General features: G+C 50.0%; 2 protein-coding genes and 1 long non-coding RNA gene across 8 annotated transcripts; all 3 read right to left on the bottom strand.

The window, feature by feature from the left end:
• Positions 1-3,348: 3,348 nt before the first annotated feature.
• Positions 3,349-3,644, bottom strand: LOC139789087 (uncharacterized). Its single transcript, XR_011723031.1, has 2 exons — positions 3,584-3,644; positions 3,349-3,484 (listed from the first exon to the last, which is right to left on the bottom strand). It is a non-coding gene; the product is annotated as an uncharacterized lncRNA (long non-coding RNA).
• Positions 3,645-3,653: 9 nt separating this feature from the next.
• On the bottom strand, positions 3,654-12,774 carry LOC139789086 (electroneutral sodium bicarbonate exchanger 1-like). 6 transcript variants are annotated; one of them, XR_011723030.1, is made up of 13 exons: positions 12,613-12,774; positions 12,072-12,117; positions 11,049-11,188; positions 10,084-10,222; positions 9,706-9,866; positions 9,257-9,344; positions 8,066-8,624; positions 7,658-7,983; positions 7,443-7,572; positions 6,035-6,191; positions 5,808-5,935; positions 4,712-5,376; positions 3,654-3,922 (listed from the first exon to the last, which is right to left on the bottom strand). XR_011723030.1 is itself a non-coding variant. In XM_071729588.1 (6 exons), the coding sequence occupies exons 3-6, from the start codon at positions 11,116-11,118 to the stop codon at positions 6,693-6,695; spliced, it is 411 nt and encodes a 136-aa protein (XP_071585689.1). In that variant the 5' UTR covers positions 11,119-11,188; positions 12,072-12,117; positions 12,613-12,774; the 3' UTR covers positions 6,198-6,692. The 6 variants fall into 6 exon arrangements, 1 of the variants encoding a protein (XP_071585689.1); XR_011723028.1 differs by having other exon boundaries at positions 4,712-4,737; positions 5,302-5,376; positions 7,658-8,624; XR_011723027.1 differs by adding an exon at positions 7,153-7,283 and having other exon boundaries at positions 7,658-8,624.
• Positions 12,775-13,850: 1,076 nt separating this feature from the next.
• LOC139788973 (ankyrin repeat domain-containing protein 26-like) lies at positions 13,851-21,242 on the bottom strand. The gene is made up of 6 exons (XM_071729372.1): positions 20,966-21,242; positions 16,275-16,427; positions 14,992-15,161; positions 14,705-14,798; positions 13,978-14,098; positions 13,851-13,882 (listed from the first exon to the last, which is right to left on the bottom strand). The coding sequence occupies exons 1-6, from the start codon at positions 21,161-21,163 to the stop codon at positions 13,851-13,853; spliced, it is 768 nt and encodes a 255-aa protein (XP_071585473.1). The 5' UTR covers positions 21,164-21,242.
• Positions 21,243-22,873: the final 1,631 nt, after the last annotated feature.

Consider the following 22,873-nt stretch of genomic DNA (forward strand, 5'->3'; position numbering starts at 1 on the left):
CTGATTGTTGGTGGTGCTGGGTAGGGTTCCATGTGAGGGTTGGGACCAGGCAAAGTTTTCAGTGGTCACTCTTTGCATTTGTTTGCCAGTCCCGACCGTTCGGACTTCTGGGAGCCCTTTTGGACAAAAGGTGAGAGTGGCCACTGAGGGCTGGTAGATTCGAGGTTTGTGGTCAAACCCAAAGCCGTAGGCCGATGGTTGGTGGTGCTGTGGGTGGGGTACCATGTGAGGGTTAGGGCCAGCCAAAGTTTTCAGTGGTCACTCTTTGCATGTGTTTTGCAGTCTCAGTCGTTCGGATTTTGGGGCCCTTTGAGCAATATTGGAGAATGGCTGCCGAGGGCTGGTAGATTCGAGGTTTGTGGTAAAACCCAAACCCATAGGCTGATTGTTGGTGGTGCTGGGTAGGGTTCCATGTGAGGGTTAGGGCCAGGCAAAGTTTTCAGTGGTCATTCTTTGCATTTGTTTGCCAGTCCCGACCGTTCGGACTTTTGGGAGCCTGCAGTGAAATGAGGCAATCAGGAGTGGCTAATTACAAGGTGGGAGGCCTGAGCTTGTGCCAATCCCACCTGTGAAATGGTGAAATGTTTCAAATACCATTTTTCTGTTATTAGCAGAATAATATAATCAAAGTTGTCCAGTTTTTAACAAACCCACTTAGATACTAGGTGTTGGTTTGTGCTTTTTGTTACTATTGAAAGAAGGGAAAAGCTCTACTAATTTGCTCTAAGATCCATTTGTGCATATAATACTTAAATGTTAAATAACTTCTGTTTACTGATATTTTGCAAAGTTAAAAGTAGTAAATATAGAAAACAAACTCTGATTTTCCTCAGCTGTGTTAAATAATTCCTCAGCTCAGAGTTAAATACAAAAGGGGCATTATGAATCTGCTTACTAATAATTGAGATTTTCACAAATTAAAATAATTATTGTTATACTTTTCATATGGGTCCTTGCAAAACATCCTGTTATCTCAGTTAAGGCCAACCCCAGCTGGGCATGAGCAGGATTGGGCAACCAATAAAAGGTGAGTTTCAGAGGGCATGCCCGGCTCACTCTCAAGCAGCCAGAGGAAGAGGAGGATGATAGCAGAGTCTGGAGCACAAGCATCGAACAAGCCAAGCCTAAAGGTGACAAGATGGGAGCATTGTTTGTGCACCTCAACAACAACACCTGCTTGACTTTGAAGCACTGTGCCCCAAGGAAGGTTCCTTCTGCTCCAGGAGCCCTGTTGAGCAACAGTGGATAGAGGCCGCTGAGGGCTTCTGAATTCGAGGTTTGTGATAATACAAAAACCTGTAGCCCCATTGTTGGTGGTGCTGTGGGTGGGGTTCCACGTGAGGGTTAGGGCCAGCCAAAGTTTTCAGTGGTCACTCTTTGCGTTTTTTAGCCAGTCCTGAGTGTTTGGGCTTTTGGGAGCCCCACTGAGCAGCAGTGGAGACGCCCTTGACAGTCGGTATATTCAAGGTTTGTGGTAAAACCCAAACCCGTAGCCCGATTGTTGGTGGTGCTCTGGGAAGGGTTCCATGGTGGGGTTAGGGCCAGGCAAAGTTTTCAGTGGTCACTTTTTGCATTTGTTTGCCAGTCCCAACCCTTAGGACTTTTGGGAGCCCCCCTCTGTCCCTGTCCAACCTGTTGCAGCTGGAGGTTGGAGGCACTTTGCTCAAACTGCTCATCTCTGGTTTCCACCATTTTGCCCAATTTTTGGAAAACCTGGGATGGAGAGAGAGCTAAAAAAAAGCCCAAAGTCATTGGCCCCAAGGGTGGTGCTACCCACAGGGAGAGCCACTCCTGGGGGATGCTGAGGATCTGGTGAGGGACAATACCAAGCAGGGATTTAGTTGGGGGATGAAAAATTTTGGTGTGACCCTTGGTGTTTTTTTGTTCAGAGGAAAATGGTGACTTTTTGGGTGCTAATTCATTGTGCTACAAGTAAAACCCTATAGGTGCAGCTCTATACACCCCAAAACATGACTCTGGGTGCAAGTGAAGCCCTGGATGCTGCCTCACCAGGAACCAGTGATGCTGGGCTAAGGATGAGGATGGCCAAAGGAGCACGGCAAGGCCTGGGCCATCCCAGAGGGAGCTTTGGGGTGTCCAGGAAGAGCTTCACCCAGATAAAGCCTTGGCCTTGCTGAGACAGCCACGGAGGAGCTGAATTTAGCACCAAACCCCAGCAGGGAAGCCCAGGGAGGGGGGGGGTTTGGGGCCGGGAGCCTCTGCGTCACTTTCAAAATGAGACTTGTGGCTTCTTTTTTGGCAGAAAGGGAAATAAACACCACCCCAGATTGCCCCATTTCTGCCTCCTTCCAGAGCCCTTCTCCCTCACGTCCTTTATGGCCAATTCAGGCTCTGGCTGTGTTTCCTGGGACAATTCCTACACCGGGTCCTGCTGATACCAACAGCACCTCCAGCCAGTCCCAGGGACCCCGTGCCAGCAGCACACAGCCCCCCATAACTCTGGAAGGGATTTTGGGTGGAAAAATCTCCCTTTTGGAGAACCCAGGGGTTGCTAAAGAAGCTTGAGGGGCTTCACAAAGATGCTGGTAAGCCCCAAGCCTTGGGATACCAATGATGCTGACCAAGAATCAACCAAATTAACACCCTATGAACACTCATGGGTGCCAAACAGTGCCCGTTTTAGAATAAAATGGAAGAATAAACTAAAAGAAGGGATTTTTGGGGTTGTATGGGGGGTGGATACCGTGCCATAGCTTCTCGTGTGCCCGGCTGAAGTGTTTCTGGACTTGCTTGGCAAAGAGCCCAGGTCCCTGCTCACAGCTCTGCTCTGGGCTTTGGTGTTTGCTCCAGAGGAAGTTTGGGGTGAGGCAGCTGCCAGCATGCACCAAGCACCCAAGGGTGCTCCCCCCTCCCCCCTAAAAAGGCTCCCCGTGCCCTCAAGGAAGAGGGTGGGACACAGGGGGGGACAGGAAAGCCCTGCCTGCCTCTGAGTTTTTGTGTGCTCGGCTGGTTTGTGGTTTAAATTTGGCTTTTGGTGCAGTTCTGGTGCTGGGATTTCAGCCCCAGTCCAGGGTGCAGGCACCACCAAATCCCACACCCCTCCTGGCAAAGGAGGTTTTGGAAGGGAAATGGAGTTTAGTGGCAGGGAAAAATCCTGACTGGATGCCCCTAGATCCCTCTGCATGCCCCCCATCCCCAAGGAGCTGCCTTGCTGCCCAGGAAGGGGATTTTAAGCATTTCCCCCTTATCCTGATGATTTTCAGGATGCCCCAGGAGGAGGGGGGACACAGAGCTGGAAGGATGCTTTGGGAGAGGGAAAGGGAAAAGGATGCTGAAGGTTGGAGGGAAGAGGATTGCAGGGCTGTAGAGAAAAGCAGCCACCAGTGCTAGAGAGAGGAACAGAGTTTATTGACAGCTTTGATTTTTAACCCTCTGTGACCAAAAATGAGAGAAAAGATGATGTCCACCACCCAAGCCAGGGACTGGATGCTTCTCCTGCCACTGCTCAGTTCTGGGCAATGCCCTGGAAGGAGAAGAAAGGGAAGGGTTGAGCTGAGTAGGGACAGAACTGGAGCAAAGATAGCACCAGGTCCCAGCCCTCCCAGCCCCACTGTTTCCTTACTTTGGATATCCAAGAGATGGAGGCAGGGACACGAGTGAAGACCTTGGGTTTGTTCCTGGGACACTTGGGTTTGTTCCTGGCTGGACACGAAGGTGGTGACACCATGGACCTGGCACTGCCCATCCACCACCCCAATCACCCTGTGGGACCGAGGAACCCAGGTGAGATGGGAGGAATGGAGATGTCAGGGGGATGCTGGGGGGAAAGCAGGATGCTCTGGCCAAACCTGGTGGCTGGAGTGTCCACCAGCAGCACCAGATCATGGTGTTCCTGGTGTCAGCAGGATGGGCTGGAGGAGATCTGGTTGTCCAGCAGGGGCAGGCAGCCTGCAGCAGGGTGCTGGACACAACCAAGCACCAGTTAATGCCATGCAGGCAAAGCCCTGTGAGACCCATGGCCAGAAACACAGCAAGATCCCTACCCAAGCACAGCTGGAAGCTGCTTGAGTGTCCCCCCAAACCAAACCAACTTTGGGCATCTCCATATCCAGAGCAAAGCCCTGTCTGGTGCCCCCTGGAATCTCCAATGCCTTAAAAATATCACCCAGCTCCCCCTCTTCCTGTTTCCCAGTGATTCAGGGCACTCACTGGGGGTCATGGCCACTGGGGAGGATGGTTCCCTCCCAGGTGTAGTTGGACAGGATGGTTCCCTGCCAGGTGTTGTTGGGCAGGATGGTTCCCTCCCAGGTGTTGTTGGGCAGGATGGTTCCCTGCCAGGTGTAGTTGTTGGGCAGGATGGTTCCCTCCAGGTGTAGCTGTTGGGCAAGATGGTTCCCTCCAGGTGTAGTTGTTGGACAGGATGGTTCCCTCCCAGGTGTAGTTTTTGGACAGGATGGTTCCCTCCCAGGTGTAGTTGTTGGGCAGGATGGTTCCCTCCCAGGTGTAGTTGTTGGGCAGGATGGTTCCCTCCCAGGTGTAGTTGTTGGGCAGGATGGTTCCCTCCCAGGTGTAGTTGTTGGGCAGGATGGTTCCCTGCCAGGTGTAGTTGTTGGGCAGGATGGTTCCCTGCCAGGTGTAGTTGATGGGCAGGATGGTTCCCTGCCAGGTGTAGCTGTCTCCCCACGTGCCTTACCCCCAGCAGGGTTGTTGCATTCCAGTTGGGAACAGATCTGGTCACTGTTGTGCTCACCAGCCACGACACAGAAGTTCATTTTACTGCCACAAAAGTGAAAAAAGACAAGATCAGGCCACAAATTCTTATTTTCTCTGCAGTGCAAGAAGCAGCTGCTCCCCAGAGTTGGTTCATGTAAGGCCTTAATGGAGGAGCAGCAAAGACCTTCAAGAGCTGTTGTTCTCTGGGCTGAGGCAGCCAAAATTTCTTTTTGGAAAGGTTTTTGGTGGAAAAAGGCTTTTCCATCAGAGTCCCCCCGACCACCTGGTGCATCCCATGGAGATTCTGCTTGGAGCAGTGCCCTGTAGGAAGGGATAGGGGGGAGCAAGTCACAACCTGGGGGCTGTCACCAGGTAAGAAGCCTGAAGGCCTTCAATGTGAGGGGGAGAGAGCACTGGGACAGCTGCCCAGGGACACTGTGGAGTCTCCTCTGGAGATATTCAAAACCTGCTTGGATGCATTCTGTGTAATTCTGTGCTCCAGGTGATCCTGCTTTAGCAGGGGGTTGGACTAAATCATCTCCAGAGGTCCCTTCCAACTCCACTGATTTGGTTCTAAACACCTTCAAACTCATCTTGCTCAGGGCCTGGCACTTGGTGGGGCTTTACCTGTCTCTGCTTTGGGGTCTCCATGTCTTCTGGCTTCTAATTTTCAGGTGATGCTTCCACTGTCTTCCAGGACTCCTGATGGAAAATATTTAATTCAAGGTTGAGATAAACGAAACATCAGGAAGAAAATTGCCTGAAGCCCTCTCCTCCTGACCTGTGGCAGCTTTGGCTGTTATTGCAGCAGAAAAAAAGGTTTCATTCCAAATCTTTTTTCAGGGGTAGTTGTAAACACCACTATAAGGAATTAATTTCATCATCATCATCATCATCATTGGCACCAGTGGCAGCATTAGCACCATCCTCTCCATCATCTTTGTTATAAATAATTCATTTTTAAAATTACCCTCTACCCAAGTGTTAGGCTCACTACTAATTTAGGCAAAAAAGGGTCATGACACTGGACCCAAGCTATCAGGACTTGCTTTTCCTGAGCTCTGATCTTCCCCCAGCATTTACAGACAAGCTGTGATACAAACAGCAATCTCACAGCCCCCAGCAAGCTTTACCTCTTCTTCTTTGGCTTCATTTTTGTCATCTTTTGGCTGCTGCTTCTTGCTTTCTGGCATCCAGAAAGCTGAGCTCTTGCTTTGAGACACAAATCCATCAATTTCTGGACAAAATCAGGAGCCAAAACCTTCAGACAGAAGAGGGAAGACACGGTGAGGCCAGAGATGATGCTACAGCTCACTCCAAGGTGGCCAAAATCCCCCTGCCCAGCAGCTCCAGGTCCTACCAGCGTGGGGAAGGTGATGGCAGCACAGGACACCTTGATGGCCCAGAGCAGGACGAGGCAGATGAGCTGGATCAGGGTGAAGAAATGCACCTTTCAGCTAGGTGAAATCTGGCTGGTGTTTCACTGATGTCCCAAAGTGCTTCAAGTGATGAAAGAACTGCAAAATCAAAGTGGAAAGTGTCCACCTGGCACCTGTGTGCAGTTTCTGGCCCTGTTGAGATGTGGAGGGGGTTCCAGGATCCAGCTTGCAATGGGAAATCCTGGGTCTCCCTGGGAGCAGCACCCATTTCCCCATCATTCCAGCTATAAACCAGCTTGTCCAAGAGCACTTTTCCTGGCCCACTGAACAATGATTCCCAGCAGTGCCAGAACCTGCCTTCTCTTTGCACCAAATCCCTCATTTTCATGTAGCCAAAGCCTGACCTGCCCTGACCCCTGAAACAGAGACCCCTGGACCTGTCTGGAGCCCTGGAGACCTCCTGTGCCTCCACCAACCTTTGTCTTACACAGAATATTTCCACTGCTTGTTCCCACAGAGGCTTTTCCCTGAGCCACTGCTTTTTTCCTGCCCCCTCAGGAGTAGGAAATTTCAGGAAGCAGACATGATGAACCCTGGGAAAGTCCTCAGAGCACTTCCCAAACTTTCACCCACATCTGCTCATCCAACTCCACAGACTTCTTGCTGGCTCAGGATCATGTCTGGGGAGGGCAGAGGGAAATGAAGCCCTCAGAGCTGAAATTCCCCCCAAGTTTGACCCTCAGCAGCCTCTGGGGAAAGCTGCCCCACACAGGAGAACCTGACAGGGGCTCAGCCTGGCCTAGCAAGACATTTCATACAGTTCAGCCTTTGCAGTGAAAGCAACAAATTTATTTTTTTTTCCACTAAAATCCATCCTCAAAGGGCTTAGCTGTGATTCTGCTGAGCTCAGCAGTGCCCACTCTAACACAGAACATCTCCTTGCCCAAATCTGGCCTCTCTGGCTGCACTACACCTGGAACCACATGGAAATGCACATGGAACACAGAGTTTCCCTCAGTTCCCTTGTTCCATGTGCCAAGCCCAGGGAGAAATGTACTAAGGATGGCTCTGGCTGCTCTGGAAAGGGTGGAATGGAGACCTGCAGGTCAAAGCCCATTTCTCCAAAGCTGCTTTTTCAGGTTTTTTTAGTTTTCAGCTCTCCCCCCCACAGAAAAACACTGCTTGCTCACCTGCCAGACAACCTCTGCTTTGACAACTCTTAAATCCTGGCTGTTAAGGCAAATAAAAAGAAAGAACGTGAGCAAATGCCTCGCTCCTGCCCTGCTCCTCCTGCCTACACCAGCACTGTCACCACCCAGGGTGCTGGTGGCCACCTTGGCCACCTGGTGGCCTTCTTGTCCAGCTGAGCCTCTTTCCCTGAGCCTTTACCTCTGTCCTCCTGTCGGATGTCATCCCAGCTGTAATCTTCCCGGGAATTCCACTGCTCCCCCCTCTCCTCTCGCTGTCGTAGGGATCCTCATCGTCACGACGGTGCCGCTGCCCATCCATGAGTCGTAGCCTGGAGGGGATGGGGAATGGGAACGCTGCCCCCAGACCCCTCCCCACTGCCCCGGGGACCCCCGGGGACCCCCACCCCATCCCACCTCAGTCGTAGTCCCAGCTGCAGTCGTCGGAGAGGTCGTGGCTCTTGAAGCCGCCGCTCACGTCGCGCCGCGGGTCGTCGCGATGCCGCTCGTTGTCGTGATGGTGATACCATGGGAGAGGGGGAGGAAAAGTGGGGTGAGGAGCAGCACACGGCCCTGGCCCTGTGCTTGCTGACCCCAGGCAGGACTTTCTGGTGGATTTCTGGGGCACTCGGTGCCTCAAGGAGGTTCTCTGAGTGGGCTGGGCCAGCGGCACAGAACTTCTCCAGAAGTTCTTCCTCCATGTTCCCCAGAACTTGCTCCTTGTTCTCAACCCCCTTCCCCATCTTCTCCAGCTACTCCTCCATCTTCTCCGACCCTTCTCTGTGTTCTTCAGCTTCTCCTCCATCTTCTCCAACCCTTCTCCACATTCTCCAGCTTCTCCTCCATCTTCTCCAACCCTTCTCCACGTTCTTCAGCTTCTCCTCCATGTTCTCCAACCCTTCTCTGTGTTCTCCAGCCCCTTCACCATGTTCTCCAACCCTTCCGCCATCTTCTCCAGCCCCTTCCCCAGCTCTGTTGCCCTTCCCTGGACACTCTCAAGCCCCTCGGTCACAAGAGAGATGAAGGACACCTGGGATGAGGGAGATTTTAGGGGGGGAGGGAGGAGGAACTGTCCCCAGGAAGCTGCAGCTTCCAGCAGCCTAGAACTTCTCCAGAAGTTCCTCCATGTTCCCCAGAACTTGCTCCTTGTTCTCAACTCCCTTCCCCATCTTCTCCACCCCTCCTCTGTGTTCTTCAGCCCTTTCACCATGTTCTTCAATCCCTCCCCCATCTTCTCCAACCCTTCTCCGTGTTCTCCAACCTTTTTCCGTGTTCTCCAGCCACTCCTCCATGTTTTCCAACATCTTCTCCATGTTCTCCAGCAGTTCCTCTCCTCTGTGTTCTCCAGCCCCTTCATCCCAAAGGAAGCAGCAGTCATCCCGATCTGTAGGGGAGGGGACACAGGACCATGGGATCCTTCTGGCTGGGAGAGACCTTGCTGCTCCAGCCAGACCAGGGACCTGAGAGCCCAAAACGGGAGAAATTGTCCCCAAGCTCCAACCCAAACCTCCCCTGGCACCACTCCAGGCTGTTCCTCTTGGCCCATCCCTTGTTCCTTGGGAGCAGAGCCCGACCCCCCCTGGCTCCAACCTCCTCTCAGGGGATGGCAGAGCCAGAAGGTCTCCCCTCAGCCTCCTCTGCTCCAGGAGCAACACCCCAGGGCCCTCAGCTGCTCCTCAGAAGTTCTCCAACCCTTCTCCCTGTTCTCCAACACCTTCTCCCTGTTCTCCAACACCTTCTCCCTTTTCTCCAACACCTTCTCCCTGTTCTCCAACACCTTCTCCATGTTCTCCAGCCCTTTCTCCTCGTGTACCATCCCACCTCCCCAGCCCCCCACCAGCAGGAACCACCATTACTCTGCAAACCCCTTGGCTGGGTCACTGCACAGGATGGGAGAGGTCAGGGTTGGGGAGGGACCAGGGTGGTGGGGCTGGGGTCCTCCTGACACAGCAAAGATCCCTCCTGCCAGGAGCTGAGCCTGAGAGGGATGGGAGAGGGAGCCAGCAGGAGCCTCACCTTGATCCTGAGCTTGATCAGTGATGTCCATGGAAATACACTTCTTGTTTATCTGCCACAACACCTCTGCTTTTAAAACTTTTAAATCCTGGGTGTTAAGGCAAACAAAAAGAAAGAATGTGAGGAAATGGCTTCTAAGAAATACTTTCTTTAAGGAGGTTCAGCTCTTAGGCAGAGTCTGTATGGCCAGGAGCAGCCTGCTAAGCCCTGACACCTGCAGAAGATTCTCTACTCTGTTTTCAAACCCCACAGATTGCTCCCACGGGATCCTGTAAGGGAAGGAAAAGCTGGTGGGACTGTTGCCTGCCCAGCAGAACCAACTCACGACTTCAAACCCCAGCAGGACTTGTGGAAAAGGACCTGTCTTGGGGCAGGGAGTGATTTGGGGGTGAAGGGCACCACTGTGACCCGAGCTTGGCCCTTCCTGAGGGATGTGGTGCCCATGGTACCTGCAGTCTCTTCAATGCTGTTGGCACAAAGGTCCAGCAGCACCGTGCCATTGGTGATGTGGCTTCTCAGCTCAAAGAGGCTGTGCAGGGACAGTGTGGCCACGTAGGGCTTGCTCCAGCGCTCGCCACCATCTTCCACATCCTCCTCAAACTTCAGCCACCTGCAAACATCAGGTGTCATCAGCCCCACTGCAAGGAAAGAGCCCCAGCTCTGCCACCCCTTTGGTAGCGCCGTGGGGGGGCAAGAGGAGGAGGCTCCTGGGATCAGCACCTGCAGCTGGAAAAGTTTCCCGGCCCAGAGAGCAGGAAGCAGAGCCTGGGGGCACTGCTGGAACGGGGACTCCTCTCCCACCAACCACAGCAGGCAGCAGAACTCACCTTGCTGTTTCCTTCCACTCGGCACCTTCGTCCCCTTTCACGCAGATCTCATCCAGCTCAGTGAACAAATCATGGGGAACGTGCAGCTCATCCTCCTCCTCACTGCCAAGGATGAACTGCACCCTCTGGGATGGAGTGTCTGGGGACAGAAGACAAAGCCCCATCCTGGTACATCCTGTTACATCCCTTGAACACAGCCCCTGCAAAGCAGGCACAGGATTGGTGCTGGTTCAGCCCAGGAGACTGGGCTGGCCCCGCTGCCCTGGGCTTGCACAGAGCCCTGGAGAAGGAGAAGCATCTATTCCACCTCTGCCAGAGGATGGGCTGCTTTCCTTCCCTGCCTTTCCTTTCTTAAAGCCTGGATCCCTCTAAGGAAAACGAGCTGAAAGCCATTTTGCATTTCACTACCTTAAAAAAATGTTAAAACCTACGAGAAGCATGAAAAAGGGGGTCAGGCTCAATAATGCCACTTCCCTCAGAAAAGTGGAGAAGAGGAGGCTGAGGGGAGACCTCCTTGCTCTCTGAAAGGAGGTTGCAGTGAGACAGAGGTTGGCCAGTGATAGGACAAGAGGAAATGGGGTCAAGCTCCACCAGGGGAGGTTCAGGTTGGATTGTAGAAAAAAATTTCTTCAGGCAGAGAGTGGTTAAACATTGGAACAGGCTGCCCAGGGAGCTGGCACCAAGTCTGGCAACTGATGATCAGCAAGACTGCAGCTCCTGTCCATCATCTGAACACATTTCTGCTTCAAGCCCCCCGAGGTACAGGACACAGAGGCACCCTGGGCAATGGCCCAGCCTCCAGGAGAGGCTGAAGATGCAGAACAGAGCAGAGGGGAACAGAGGAGAGGGACAAGGGCAGGGAAGGGGGTGGAAAGCAAAGGCAAGGAGGGCAACAATAAAACAAAGACAGGTACTAGCTGAGAAAGTTTACAAAACACCAATTTCAAACAATATCTGGAACTTACAGTGCATGAGACTCACAAAAATTGGGCAATTTTTGGTTGCAACATCACAGGACTCCTGTTTGGTCAACATCAAAATCTTCTGAAGGTCCAGGAATAGGTATGGCTGAAGTTCCCTTACATATTGTCAAGTTCAGCAGTGGCTAAGGAGACAAGGGACAAGATTCCTGGTGTTACTTTTACAGCAGACAGGGGCAAAGAGGTCACTGGAGAGACTACAATCAAGAAAGAGGCTAAAAAACTTCCAAGGGAACAGAACAACCAAAAGGCCAGGCACAAAGGGAGAAAGAGATTTTTTTTTTTCCACATGTACTTCTCAGTCAGCAGCATTTCTCAAGCTCCTGAAAGAAACACCAGATGCTCAAAATGCACCCAATTGTGAACCAGGTGCAATTCCTCCTTGTGCATCACAGAGCAAGTTTGGTGTCATGGATTACAAGCAGTCAACTCCTCTTAGGTTTGCCTGAACACTACTGAGGGATCTTTCCCTAAAGAAAGGATCTCTTTTGTCCCTGATTATCCTCTCCTTGCTCATTGAAAACTGCAACAGAGAAGCCACCAACACAAGCAATGAAGAAGAGACAGCAAAGAGCAAGAACTTGCAGCAGAGAATTTCTATTTTTTGGGTTGGTGCTGAATGCAATTGATGGAGAGAGGAGGAGAAGTGATGGATGAAATCTATACAAATTTATCTCAAGATTCCTTTTAGGCTTGTGAGAGAGGATTAACTCTAGTGAAGAGGTGACTGCAGCATCAGCCAAGTGTATCTATGTGGATGAAATGGGTTCATTTTTTGTGCTTGTTTTTTTCTCAGGCAACTCCAAAACTTTTTACACAATATTTTGTAAGGAGAAAGTTTTCACATTTAAGTCTAAACTGGAAAACTAGCAGAAAAAAACCCCACTGTCCTCAGCATGAGAACTCAACAGTTTAGTTTAGACAGAAATGGCTTTCAAGACATTATTATCAGGAGTTAGGAGCAGTCATCTTTGTCTTTAAAAACACTCTGGCATCTTGACACTTTACCATTTTCAATTTCTTCAGAGATTTTCTTTGTCAGCTTCCGGTGGGTCTAGAATTATACAGAAAACATACAATTAAAAAACATAAACCAATTGTTGTGTTCATTCTAAAATTCTACAACAGTCCTAAAATTGGCACAACGTGATAAAAACTAAACACATCATCCTCTTGGCTTTGGGGTTTGATTTTTAATGAAGAGAAACACCTGGTCAGCCAGTAGCATTCTCAGTGCTCAACAACATTAACTGTAGCACAAAACATTAAGCAGCCTACAAAGCTTGTCATGTACCTGGCTGCAGGGAAAAGAGAAGATTAAGGAGCTGGAGAAGAAAGAAAAATGGCCTTCAGCTCAAAGGTCTTCTTTAGGGAGAAAGGAGAACATGGCCTACATGCAAATGAAACAAGTTTAAAAGCTATCAGTGCAAAGACTGCTCTGGTACAAGGGTACAGCTGAAACCAAAATCAGAGAAGCAACAGCAACAGAACTGCAGCAACCCTGCTGCTGGATACTCTGCAGTTGAGAACAGTATTTCCAAATGCTCACCCAAAACAAAATGTCTGCAAGCCTCTTTCTTGACAAAGAGGCATTCATGGAGGTACTCAGGAAGCTTTCTTCTGGTCCTGACTGTCTGCTCAAAGTGTTGCAGGAATGTCCTGGCCCCACTGAAGACCAACCAGGATTTGGAACCAGACCTCTCCTGTCAAAGCTCCTTCTGCTGGGCTTCACAGGGAGAAGAGTTTTGGCTTCTGGGAGTTTCTCAGCAGCTCTGAAGCATTCAGACACACACAGCATTTTGGCATGGTTACCCTCCAGGCCTCTGCCTCTTCTTGAACTGCAGAAAGTAGAAGGGATTAGGAGAGAATCCAGAGCAGCATTTGACCTGAGGGGTTTTGGAGAGCCTGTTTCTTAGTAATCACACTACCTGCAAGGAGCAGCAAGAGCTACCAAGACTTGGGATTTTTCAGCACTAGGGCTTCAAAGCAACCCATGAATGCCAGGAGTTTACACAGCTTCTTCCAAAGGGTATGTCAGCTGCACAACAACTCTGAGCTACCCTCCCTTTCCCATGGAGGGATCAACCTCAGACATGCTGCTAAAATGGCAGCCAAAAGAGACACAGATTGGTTTTGCTTCACAGAAGCAAGTTTTGTTCTCTTAAGTGCCTCTCCTTATTCAAGTAAAGGACATGAAACTCATCTTCTCTGCCATACACTCACTCCTGATTAAAACTCAATCAGGTTAAAAAACAAACACCAACAAAACAGTTCCATCTCTTACTGCTGCAACACTTGAGAGAAATTAAGACAGCTCTAAGGAAGGAGAAGGGTCTTAAGGAACTCTCCTCACAACTGAGCCATCTTAGGCTTACATACATAATGCTGACCAGATCTAGAAGAGGAATTCCAGCAGGAAAATGTAGGAAGAAAAGTGGCACCTTGTTACCACTCCAAAAAGCATGTCCTTACCTTTCCAATTTGTATCCTAGGTATCTTCCTCTTTCTATTTCTTCCAGGTAGGGCTTTTCATATTTTTCTCTTCCAGCAGTACTTGCTCGAGGGGTAATTTTTATGTTCAAGTCATACTCAGGATCTCTAATTCTGTGCTTCAGCTGCTTACTCTGTGTGCCAGGGCCACTGTCTCTGATGTGTCCCAGAGTCTTTGTGTCAGGGCCACTGCCTCTGATGTGTCCCAGAGTCTGTGTTTCAGGGCCACTGCCTCTGATGTGTCCCAGAGTCTGTGTGCCAGGGCCACTGCCTCTGATGTGTCCCAGAGTCTGTGTTTCAGGGCCACTGTCTCTGATGTGTCCCAGAGTCTGTGTTTCAGGGCCACTGTCTCTGATGTGTCCCAGAGTCTTTGTGCCAGGGCCACTGTCTCTGATGTGTCCCAGAGTCTGTGTGTCAGGGCCACTGTCTCTGATGTGTCCCAGAGTCTTTGTGCCAGGGCCACTGTCTCTGATGTGTCCCAGAGTCTGTGTGTCAGGGTCACTGTCTCTGATGTGTCCCAGTGTGTCCCTGGAGGCTGCCTGCTCCTGAAGCAGAAAACACACCTGCAAACACTGAAGAGAAAAAGGGACCTCTCCCCACCCCCCAGTTGTCCATGCCCCATGCCCAGGACCCAGCTTCACTCTGGGAGGCAACTGCAGCCTCCTCACTCCCCTCAGCAGCTGAGGCAGAACCCTGCAGCAAGCCCCACCAAGAATTCATTTCATTTGGGAAGGATTCCCTCCACTCCCATCACCTCTTTCCTGACCACTGTCCCCTGCACAGTGACAACAGGACCTGTACATCTGGCCAGGACAACTTGCAATCCCCTCCACTCCCAGACCTACAAGACACCAAGTCCTGGCAGGAATGCAGATCTGCACTCTTGGCTCATCCTTCTGGCTCTCAGCAGAGCTGTGCTGCTCTTCTTGGGGTTGTGTGTGGGGTTGTTCCTGCCCCTGGGGCTCATGGACTCTGCCAGCCTGGGATTACAGAATCAGAATTGTCACAACTTCAATAGACCTCTAGGATCACTGAGTCCAACCATCAACTCAGAAAAAAAGTGACAAAAATTCAAAGCAATTGGTAGCAATTCAAAGCAATTCACAGCAACTGGTAACGAGGCTCAGAAGCTCCCAACATGAGCTGCTTACCTGGGCACAAGGCTGCAGGTCTCTCTGAGCAGCCTCAATTTTACTGCTTTGCTGCTGGACTGTAGTTTCCAGTCTGGCACTTTGAGCTTCAAGGCTTAAAGAGAAATACAGATCTTATTATGGAAATCCACCAGAGCACCAATTCTTAAAGACCAGCGAGGAAAAGACAAACAAAAGCATCTTCCAAATCATCCATTAATTTGCTGTGATGCAACAAGGACCCCCCAGGCCCCAAGGACAACCCCAGAAGGTGACAGACACCTTGGTTCACTGTGTTACTCTCTTACCACTGCACTCGTTCTTCCAGTTGTTTCATGTCAGTATTCTCAGAAGATGCCAACAGGATTTGCAGTGTCTGATAAGAGACTCTCTGGACTCTTTCCTCAATTTCCAAGGCAATCTTCAAGTCATGAACACAACCCTCAGACTGAAGACGTCGTTTTTCCAGCTGCTGACGCTAAAAAAGAAGAGCAAGAACCCACAACAGTCAGCAGAGGTTTTATGGAGAGGGATCAGCTGCTGCTGAAGAACTCAGGACTGCCTGTGTCTGCTACCCAAAGAACTGTCATCACTTCAGGTCCATTCCAACCTTCACTCCTCCTAGCAAATGGACACAAACTGTGTCACTTCATCATCTTCCACACTCTCCTTTCCCATCCCTCCAATTCCCCACAAAATGGTTCTGAGCACCAACACTCACCCTCTCACCCTTTCAGTGACTCTGTATCCCCTTGGCTGCTCCCCCATTGAAAATATCAATTAAAAACTTCATCCTTCTCCTGAAGAGATCTCTTAGACCCCTTACAGATATATATCTATATGCAGAGTAAGTCACAAATGCATTCAGAGTTGGCAACATGCTGGGGGATGGAGTTAAATCCATTGGTGGTGTTCCCAGTGGTGTTCCCCAGGGCTCAGCACTGGGACAAGTTCTCTTTACTGGTAAAAGTCAATGATCTGGAGAGTGGAATCAGCTGTACCCTCAGTCAGCTTGCAGCTGGCATCCAAGCTGGGTGGGAGTGTTGATCTGCTTGAGAAGGTTCTGCAGAAACCCCTGCATAGGCTGGATCAATGGGCCAAGGCCAATTGCAGGAGATTCAATAAGAACAAGTGCCAGGACAAATCCTTTTACTTAAAGGGTTCTCAGACACTGGACCTGGCTGCCCAGGGAAGGGGTTGAGTCACCACCACTGAAGATAAAGAGAAAAGACCTAAAAGATGTGGAGAGGTGGTGCTGAGGAACACGATTTGCTGGCAGACTTGGCAGTGCTGGATTTGACCTGAAAGGTCTTTGCCAACCAAAATATTTCTGATTCTCTGTTACCACTGGGAGGGGAAGCACAGCAAGCTTCAGACAACCTGCATGGCCAAACCAAGTGTAATAAGCAAGAGACACAGAGTTCCTTTTGCAGAGAACCCAACCACATACAAACCTTTCACCAAGTAAGGGCAAAGTGTCCTCATGTCACAGACATGGACACTGCTTTCACAGAACAGTCTGACTCAGTCACTCACCATCCCATCCAGTGTGTTGAAGCTTGTTTTAGGATTTTATGAGAACTTTGTGTACCTTGGTTTTAACCTCTTCCACTTCCTTCTGCAAGCCCAGCTTGGTTTCCTCCAGGTTCTTGCAGTGGCACACGTTAACTTCCAGGGAAACTTCTGCCATAGCCAGCTTTCTAAGAGCATCAGCAAGCTCCTGCTGCAGCTGTCTGATTGTGTCCTAATCAAATGGTTACATGAGCATGAAGAAAGTTGTAAGAACATGAAATATGCCTTTACTTTATTTGATTATACAATTAGACCTGTCTTGGGACTCAATTTTGCCTGCCAACAGCTGAGCACCTCCAAACTATGAGCCTTTCCTCATAAGGGCGATGTTCCACTCCCTTAATCATCTCAGTAGCTCTGCGCTGGACTCTTTCAAGCACTTCCCTGTCCTTCCTGAGCTGAGGGGCCCAGAACTGGACACAGGACTCAAGCTGTGGCCTCCCCAGGGCTGAGCACAGGGGCAGAATCCCTTCCCTGGACCTGCTGGCCACGCTGTTCCTGAGCCAGCCCAGGATGCCCTTGGCCTTCTTGGCCACAAGGGCACATTGCTGGCTCATGGGCATCTTCTTGTCTACCAGGACCCCCAGGTCTCTTTCACCTACACTGCTCTCCAGCAGCTCAGCCCCCAACCTATACTGGGACATCGTGTTGTTCTTCCCCAAATGCAAAACTCTCCACTTCCCCTTGTTGAATTTCATCATGTTTCTCCCTGCCCAACTCTCCAGCCTGTCTAAGTCTCTCTGAATGGCAGCACAGCCTTCTGGTGTGTCAGCCACTCCTCCCAGCTTAGTGTCATCAGCAAACTTGCTGAGGGTACATTCTATACCCTCATCCAAGTCGTTGATGAAGATATTGAACAACACCGGTCCCAGTACCGACCCCTGAGGGACTCCACTGGTCACACACCTCCAACCAGATTCTGCCCCATTGACTACAACTCTCTGACTCCTTCCTTTCAACCAGTTCCTGATCCACCTCACTACCTGATCACCAAACCCATACTTGATCAACTTATCTACAAGGATGCTGTGAGAGACGGTGTCAAATGCTTTACTGAAATCAAGATAAACCACATCTACCGCTCTTCCATCATCTATCCACCTAGTAATTTCCTCATAGAAGGCTATGAGGTTAGTCAAACATGATTTACCCTCGATAAAACCATGCTGACTGCTCTTGATGACCCCCATGTCCTTGATATGCCTGGAGATAGTGACAAGAACAAGTTGTTCCATCACCTTTCCAGGGATGGAGGTGAGGCTGACCGGTCTATAGTTACCCGGGTCCTCCTTCTTGCCCTTCTTGTAGACTGGAGTGACATTTGCTATCCTCCAGTCCTCAGGCACCTCTCCTGTTACCCATGACTTACTGAAGATGATGGAGAGTGGCCTAGCAATGACCTCCGCCAGCTCCCTCAGCACCCTTGGATGCATTCCATCTGGACCCATCGACTTATGGATGTCCAGATTACTCAGCTGATCCCTAACCCAATCCTCATCTACTATGTCAAACTCCTCATCTATCTTGACTACTTCTGGGGCTAAATGAATCTGGGGCTCATGCGGAAACCCTGCAGGAGTAAAGACAGAGGCAAAGAAGGCGTTCAGCACCTCTGCCTTCTTTATATCCTCTGTCACCAGGGCTCCCAGCTCATTCCTTAGTGGGCCAATATTGCCTCTAGTGTTAGTTTTGCTAGCTATGTATTTGAAAAAGCCCTTTCTATTATCCTTAACCTGACTTGCAAGGTTAAGTTCCGAGGAGGCCTTAGCTTTCCTAATTGCCTCCCTACATCCTCTGACAACAGTCCTATATTCCTCCCAAGTGACCAGCCCCCCCTTCCATGATCTGTAGATTTTCCTTTTCCACTTAAGTTTTCCCAGCAGTTCCTTTTTTAACCATGCTGGTCTCCTAGCTCCCTTACTACATTTCCTAACCATAGGGATGCTCTGATCCTGTGCTTGCAAATAGTGGTTCTTGAATATTGACCATCTATCTTGAGCCCCTTTATCTTCTAACACCTTGTCCCATGGGATTTCTCTTAACAGTTGATTGAGGAGGCCAAGGTTTGCCCTGTGGAAGTCCAGGGTTGTGGTCCTACTGGGTATTCTGTTCCTTCCACACAGGATCCTGAACTCTACCATCTCATGATCACTGCAGCCAAGGCTGCCATTGACCACCACTGCTTCAACAAGGCCCTCCTTGTTGGTCAGTACAAGATCCAGCAGCGCTCCTCTTCTAGTCGGCTTGTCCACCATTTGCATTAAGAAGTTATCATCAATGCACTGGAGGAACCTCCTAGACTGTGAAAAGCTGGCTGTGTGAGTCAACCAGCAGATATCGGGGTAGTTAAAATCTCCCATGAGGACTAGGGACTGAAGTTGTGAGGCTGCTTTCAGCTGCCTGTAGAAGGCCTCATCAACCTCCTCGCCTTGATCAGGAGGTCTGTAGTAGACCCCCACAACTGTATCACCCACACCAGCCTGCCCCTTAATTCTTACCCACAGACTTTCAACTTGCCCCTCATCAGCCCCTGCACAAAACTCAACACATTCTAGTTGCTCTCTCACATAAAGAGCAACTCCACCACCTCGCTTCCCCGCCCTATCTTTCCGAAAAAGCACATAACCATCCATGGCCACATTCCAGTCATGTGACCTATCCCACCATGTCTCTGTTATCGCTACCAGATCATAACCCTTAGCCCGTACACTGACCTCTAACTCTTCTTGCTTATTCCCCATGCTGCGTGCATTAGTATACAGACATTTCAGGAAACAAACAGAGCACACTGGTGGGACTAAATCCTCCCTAGACCACCTGCCTTCGGGCCCCGGTTCGTTCTTCTTGTGTTTGTCCCTAACAGACCCAGTTTTCTCCCCTTCCCCCTTCACATCTAGTTTAAAGCTCTCTCAATGAGCCCTGCTAAGTCCTGCCCCAAAAGCCTCTTCCCCCTCTGGGACAGGTGCATCCCACCTGCCACCACCAGGCCAGGTGTCTCATATAGCATCCCATGATCAAAAAAGCCAAAACCCTGTCTTTGGCACCAGTCTCTTAGCCACTCGTTGACCTGTAAACTCTTCCTATTTACCTCCCCACCCATTCTTACAGGAGGGATGGAGGCAAACACTACTTGCGCTCCAGACCCCCTAACTAGCCGTCCCAGGGCCCTGAAGTCACTCTTCATTGCCCTTACATTTCTTGTGATAATTTCATCACTGCCAACCTGAAAAATCAGCAGTGGATAGTAATTAGAGGAACCCACAAGATTAGGGAGTTTCCTTTTAACATCTCTAATCCGAGCCCCAGGGAGGCAACAGACCTCCCTGTGGGATGGGTCCGGTCGACAGATGGGCCCTTCTGTCCCCCTCAGAAGGGAGTCACCCACCACAACTACTCTCCTTTCCTTCTTGATTGAAGAAGTCCTAAGGACACGGGGTGACTGACGGGTCCTAGGTGGTTCACTAGGTAAGTCTACCTCTGTAACTACATTTTCCTGTCCCTGAATTTCCAAGGCCTCATACCTATTCTTCAAGGGCAATTGGGAGGGTGGAGGGGGTTGGGAGGATTTTTTCGTGCCCTTCCGAGGCCGGACCTCCTTCCATTCATTCATATCTCTTAAGTCCTCTCCTTCTGTCTGGTGACAGGAGGGGGGGGGATCCATCACTTCCTCACCCTCTCCCATCTGCCCCTGCCTCAGGGTGTGATTCCACCAGTCTATTTCCCTCTCACATTCTCTAATGGTTCTCAGTCTCTCCACCTCCTCTGTCAGTTTAACCACCTGCCTGAGGAGATCATTTACTTGCTCACACCGCACACATGCGGTGTCACTGGTTCCCTTTGATACCAGTGCCAGGCACAGGCATTCACTGCAGCCAGAGACCTGCACTGCTGCATGCCTGCTTGGGAGCTCCGTCTGAGTCCCCACATTCTTTTTCACTATGGTTTTTGGCCGCGTTGTGACCATGATGTATCTAGCTACTAGTTGCTCCCTGCCTGCCCTCCCTGCCCTCTGGAAGCCAGTTGCCGCTCTCTGCTCTGCGCTGCTGCGTGCTCAGAGGACGCTGCCAAATGGCCGCTTTTTAAACCTTGCCGCCCTTCACAGCACCGCCTCCTGCCACCTCAGCCTTCCTTATCCTCGCAGGATTCCGGCTCAGACTCGGATCTCCTCGCTCTGCCCTGGCTTCACCGTCTCTGGGAAGCCCAACTCCTTCTCAAATCCTCTGCAATTTAAAGGCACAGCTCACACCGGTACCGGTGCTCTCTGCTCTGCGCTGCCGCGTGCTCAGAGGAGGCTGCCAAATGTCAACCCTCTACCTATCCCTCACTCCAGCCCCCTCTCTTTTTTCTCTTCCACCTCTTTTCTTAAAAAAGAGATGTAGAGAAAAAACAGCTCCATGCAGAAAGGGGACTTGGTTGGTCCATGTTTGAGCAACAGAAATTTATGCTAGTGCTCTGCAGAGAAGCACATTTACTACTCATGTACACTCTGAATTTGCAGAAAGACAGTTTAACTGAGGCCCTAATGAGTCTTCTGCCCAGTTATTTGTCTTTCATTGAGCCACAAAGAACAAACAAATTTAAATATTGCTGCCCATGGTAGAAGAGAAAGCTTCGTGTCTGAAGCTGACCTTTTGACAAACAGGAAGGTCCTTTAGAAGCCCCAAAACACATCAGTTAACACCAAAACACTGCTAATAGTGTGTACTTTACCTGTCTTTCTACTTTGTCAGCCTCATATTTAAGCAATTGCTCTTTTAAATCATTGTACTCAGCATTTAACTCCTTGTTTCTCTCCTCCAGGAGTTTAACTCTCTTCTCAGTATCAGCACTGAAATCCTTGGAGATGTTATTAACCCACTCCTGTGTCACATTCACAGTGTTTTTTCTGATGAGCTGCTGGATCTGCATCTCTTCCAGTTGCTGGCGGAGAGAAAGGTTCTCACTCTGGAGCTGGGCCAATTGCTCCTGTGTGGACACAGAACCAAAGAGTCATTGAGGCTGGAAAAGACCTCAAAGAGCATCAAGTCCAACAGGGAAACCAACACCACCATGCCCACTAAACCATGTCCCCAAGAGCAAATAATTTGCTCCACTCCCCTTGAGCTGTTACAGAAGACTCCAGAACCTTCTGTCTAGCTCTGTCCCATACCAAACACCAACAGGATTCCTGCCTTATTCCCCTCATGGACTCCCTCTGAAGAGAACCCTTTGCAAACACCTCTTAACGTGGCCAAAAAAATGCACATGTTTTAGAGAGGCAGGGAAAGCATCAGGAAGGTCACCAAAATTCAAGGGGTTCTGCATGATCTTTCTTGTAAAAGGAGGAAGACCAGGCATGTTTCATCACACAGAGCAGCACCTTACAGACAAATCTCCCCCTTCTCTTGAGTCTGCATTTTGCATAGGGAAAAAGATGCATTTGACTGCACTGTTTGTCCCACAGCACAACAGGAAAAACAGTGCCCAAAACTGAAGCCAACCAGCTGGAAACAAAGCTGTAGAACACCAAAGATCATCTGAAAAATGATAAGGATTTGTCTGCATCATAAGCAGATGGCACCCAGCTTCACTTCAGACTGTAACACAACCTTCCTGGACAGGACTCTCCCTTCAGCATTATTCCTGATTGCTTTACCTTGGTGGCTAACACAATTTCCAGACTCTAATTCCCAATATTTGGCTTTACATACCCGCAGGCGTTCAGTGTCTTTCTTGAGGACTTCCTTTTCAGCTGATGGTGACACGTGGCAGGTAGATCCTGAGTGCTCCCCTGCAGTGAAACCCACAGATCTCTATAACCACCACGACTTAATGCTACTTCCTGACACCTACAGTGCATCTTGAAGAGTTGTGAGGAAAATCTTAGCACAAAATAACACCCCCCCCCCCCAAATCTGCTCCTGTCCAGCCACACACAGGATCCTCTCTAAAGGAGTTTAGAAAGCAAAGGGCTTGAGCCCAGATCTCCCAGGGTCCAACAGCACTCTGGGGAACTCTGTGATATCTGGGACATGATATTTGCTTTGGGCCCCACCACTTGGGGAGCCCTGCTCATTTTGTCAGGTATGAAAGTGCTGCACCAACCTTGTGGGTCCTGCAACGTGGGAATTCCTGTCTTCAGTGGCATTTTTCTTTCTACTGTAAAAAGGAAAATTTCTGAGTATCACTACAAGTGGCCACAAATACATCCCTTCTGTTTCATCAAGGTGAGAGATCTCTCTGTCTCAGAGTAAAGAGTGTGCCAGGCAGTAACTAGCTAAATTCTTCCAGCAATTTTCATTTCATTACAGAAAAGATGCAGACAGGCTGGAGAGGGTCCAGAAAAGGGCCACAAGGATCATCAGAGGACAGGAGGTTCTGTCATATAAGGAGAGGGGGAGAAAACTGTGATTGTTCAGCCTTGAGAACAGAAGGCTTAGCATACAGTTCTGGGATGGGCACTGGAAGGGCAAGAAGGATGGAAATCCAAATGCAATTCAGGAGCAGCATATGCATGGACATAAAACCCAGTTCCAAAATCCCAGCAGAACACAAAAGGAAAAAGAACTCAAGAGAGCTGAACTCATCACTGACAAGAAACCAGAGAGCTGGCAATTTACACAACAACCAATCAGGTGA

The sequence above is a fragment of the Heliangelus exortis genome, chromosome 31 (genome assembly GCF_036169615.1).
Source record: "Heliangelus exortis chromosome 31, bHelExo1.hap1, whole genome shotgun sequence".
Taxonomy (NCBI): domain Eukaryota; kingdom Metazoa; phylum Chordata; class Aves; order Apodiformes; family Trochilidae; genus Heliangelus; species Heliangelus exortis.